Genomic DNA, 4,046 nt, shown 5'->3' on the forward strand with positions numbered 1-4,046 from the left:
ACTAACAGAATTTTCTCCTACAGATATATTCCATTCAATGCTAAACCTGATTTCTTCATGATCACTGTTCCCTAGCTCACTCCCTATTTCGATGTCCTTAATTTGTGTTTCCCTGTTAGTTTACACTAAATCTAAATATTATTTCCCCGCGTTGGTTCCTTAATGTGTTGCGCAAGAAGCAATCGTCAATTAATTCTAGAAAATCTTCTGCTTCATTATTCCCTGTTTTGTTTAACCAGTTTATTCCACTAAAATTAGAGTCACCCATGACATAAATACTGTTAGATATAGATGCTCTAGATATTTCATCCCATAGATGCTTTGCTTCCATTCTGTCTAAATTTGGTGGCCTATATATAACTCCTATTATAATATTATTTGCTTTTTCGTTTAATTCCATCCAAATAGTTTCTGTATGTGGCTCAGTTTTGAAAACTTTCTTTGAGACTACATTTCAAATTGTCCCTAACATATATGGCTACTCCCCTCCTCGTCTAATATATCTATCTGTGTGAAATAGTTTTAATACATTTATTTGATATTCACAATCTTTAGCACAAAACGTTCTATCCAAATATCATATCTGGGAATCTCCCACAACTAAAGTTCGCTTAGGTACTTCCTTTACTCTCTGAGGGGCCTGCGTTTCATTGCTTTCCCTTTCGCGTGATCTGCAGTCTCACCACAGCACTCGTCCTCCAATATGACAAATGAATTAGAAGTTCTTAGGGTGTCTGTAGGCGGCTTTATCAAAGTCTTCTTCTTCCCCTGAACTTTACAACTTTCCAAGACGAGATCTTTTTACTACTGGTCTCCTTCGTTTCTTCTTGTTGTCGTTTCAGCTGTAGTACCTCCTCCCGTAAAGAGTCCAACTCTGTCTTCAGGGCTCCAACTAGAGTCATCAGGTCCCTCACTACAACTTCCATATTGCTATGATAATATAACTACACTTAGGAGCTCCGGCTAACACACCCTCTCACCCTTACACAACTAGTGTATTATACCACTAGGGTATAATACTATATATACCACTATACCACAAAACCAAGATAATACTAAACTCGTTTTTTAGACCACTAGGGTATTTCACCACTGGTTTATTACAAAAGTAGGTTTTAAACCACTAGGTTATTAAGCAAATAGATTATTACACCACTAGGGTATTACACCACAAGGTTACTACACCAGCAGGATTTTACACCAATAGATTATTACACCACTAGGTTGAACAAATCCATTCTGCTCGGGTGCAGGGGGGGGGGGGATTGTGTAAAAGCCTGGTTTGTGCCTCGGAAAGGCTACGGGATCCAGTAAGTTCAGTACAACTTCGGTTTCAACCCATTTTACCCTGTCGTAGCTCAGTCGATTAAGGCAGTGTCTGAGATGCTCCCAGACGCAGGTTCGAATCCTCGTCACTGCCCTTGTGGATTTGTTCATTTGATGCATCACGTTAGTGTGATCTCTGTGTGTGACCACTAGGTTATTACTCTACATGATTCTTACACCACTAGGTTATTACTCTACATGGTTCTTACTCCACTAGGCTATTACTCTACATGGTTCTTACACCACTAGGCTATTACTCTACATGGTTCTTACACCACTAGGCTATTACTCTACATGGTTCTTACACCACTAGGCTATTACTCTACATGGTTCTTACACCACTAGGTTATTTCATCACTATGCTATTACACAACTAGCTTATTACGCCAATTGGTTATTATGCCACTAGGTTATTACACTTCCAGCTTACTACACCTCTTGGCTATTACACCACTAGGTTACTACTCAATTAGGTTATTGCACTTCGAGGTTAGTACATTAATAGGTTATTAATCCAATAGGTTATTACTACTCTAGGTTATTATACCACCAGCTTATTTCACTACTACTCCATTTGGTTATTACACCTCAAGGTTATTACTCCACTAAATTATTACAATACTAGATTATTTCACCACTAGGATATTACACCATTATGTTATTACTCCACAAGGTTATTACACTACTAGCTTATTACACCGCTTGGGTATTCTCCGCAAGGTTCTTTCACCACTAGGGTTATTACCCAACTAGTGCATTATACCACTAGGGAATTACAAAACCAAGTTAATACTAAACTCGGTTTTAGACCACTAGGGTATTTCACCACTAGGTTATTACACCACAAGGTTGTCTCACTACTAGTATATTTCATTACTTGTTTATTACACAGCTAGGTTTTTAAAGCACTAGGATTTTATTTAAAATATTATAAATTATATATAACTATTAAGCCACTATATTATTACACCACTAGGTTATTACACAATTAGAATATTACATCACTAAATAATTTCACCACTAGGTTATTACACTACTAGATTATTACACCACTATGTTATTACACTACTAGAATATTACACATTAGGTTATTAAAAAAGATTATTACACATTAGGTTATTAAACTAGATTATTACACCTCTTTGTTATTACACAATTAGGTTAATATACCACTAGGGTAATACACTACTAGATTATTACACTACTAGAGTAATACACTAGATTATTGCACTACTAGAGGCTACACTCAGACTACAGGGCACCCTGGTGGCTACTCTTACTTCAAGGCTGCGTGATGGCAACATTCACACTAAAGGGTTCTTGGTGGCTACAGTCACGTTACAAGGCTCCCTTTTGGCTACACTCAACCTTCAAGGCTGCCTGGTCGGCTACGTTCACACTACAGGGTCTCCTTTGTGGCTACACTCACACTCCAGAGCTGCAACGTGGCTATACTCACACTACAGGGCTCCCTTGTGGCTACACTCTCACTCCAGAGCTGCCATTTGGCTACACTCACACTACAGGGGCTCCCTTGTGGCTACACTCACACTCCAGAGCTGCCTAATGGCTAAACACGCATTACAGGGCTGCGTGGTGGCCACACTCACACTACAGGTCTGCCTGGTACCTATACTCACACTACAGGTCTACCTGGTAGCTATATTCACACATCAAGGTTGCCTTGTGGCTATACACAAACTTCAGTGCTGTCCGGTGGCTACACTCATATTACAGGGCTCCCTGGTGGCTACACTCATATTACAGGGCTCCCTGGTGGCTACACTCACATTAAGGTGCTGCCCGGAGGCTATATTCACATTTCAGTGCTCCTTGTTTGCTGCACTCACATTATAAGGCTGCCTGTTGGCAACACTCACACCACAATGCTGCCTGTTGGCTTCACTCATACGTCAAGGCTACATTGTGACTACACTCACACTACAAGGTCGCCTGGTGGCTACAATCACACTACAGGGGCTGCCTGGTGGCTTCATTCACATTACAGGGCTGTCTAGTGGCTACACATTACAGCCCCGTTCCTGTGCTAGGTTAGTCCACTACGGGCTCACCATATCCCGTGCTACTTGGAACTTTTTGTTCCCTGCAGATGAATCTTAAACAATAACAGCAGAGCCTACACTCACTATATAGAGCTGCCTGGTGACAACACTCAGACTTTTTTGCTGTTGTTGTTTTAGATTCAGCTTTTCAGAACTAGTACCAAGTAGCACGGGCTATGGTGAGCCCGTAGTGGACTTACCTGGCACAGGAGCGGGGCTGTAACCGCTTTCTTTCTTGCTGTCTGGTGTCCACATTCCCACTACAGGGCTGCTTGGTTGCTACACTCACTGTTACAGTCACTTAGGACCAGTAACCGGGTTCCTGATGGAAGAACCTCTTTCAGTGTATCCGACCCCAAGTCAGTAGTACGCTCTTAGGAATTGGTTATATTGTGCAATAGAGAAAAGGGGGATGAACAAAACACTATTTCCTTTACCAATATATTTACACTTTCACCAATAAAATATTTGAATAAATAGACTATTACTATACTTATTTACAATAGTGTCACTTGCACACACGACACACAAAACGCACACTATGCAGTATTCGTCAACCCCAGTGTTTCCACCACCTAGTACCTCGTCCACACGTACTGAGAAACATTAGCGAGTTCACCTTATACGTGGGCCAGTCCACCGACACAGTATCACGAG

At 41.0% G+C, this 4,046-nt stretch overlaps 1 protein-coding gene across 1 annotated transcript in view; it reads right to left on the reverse strand.

Annotated features, from left to right (window-relative positions):
• Window positions 1-749: 749 nt before the first annotated feature.
• Window positions 750-4,046, reverse strand: part of LOC138361587 (F-box DNA helicase 1-like) — a 44,903-nt gene continuing 41,606 nt past the window's right edge. Inside the window, exon 6 of the mRNA XM_069320841.1 lies at window positions 750-930. Coding sequence (XP_069176942.1) covers window positions 750-930 — 181 coding nt within the window. The remainder of the gene's footprint in view (window positions 931-4,046) is intronic.

The sequence above is a fragment of the Procambarus clarkii genome, chromosome 8, assembly GCF_040958095.1.
Source record: "Procambarus clarkii isolate CNS0578487 chromosome 8, FALCON_Pclarkii_2.0, whole genome shotgun sequence".
In the NCBI taxonomy this organism is placed as follows: domain Eukaryota; kingdom Metazoa; phylum Arthropoda; class Malacostraca; order Decapoda; family Cambaridae; genus Procambarus; species Procambarus clarkii.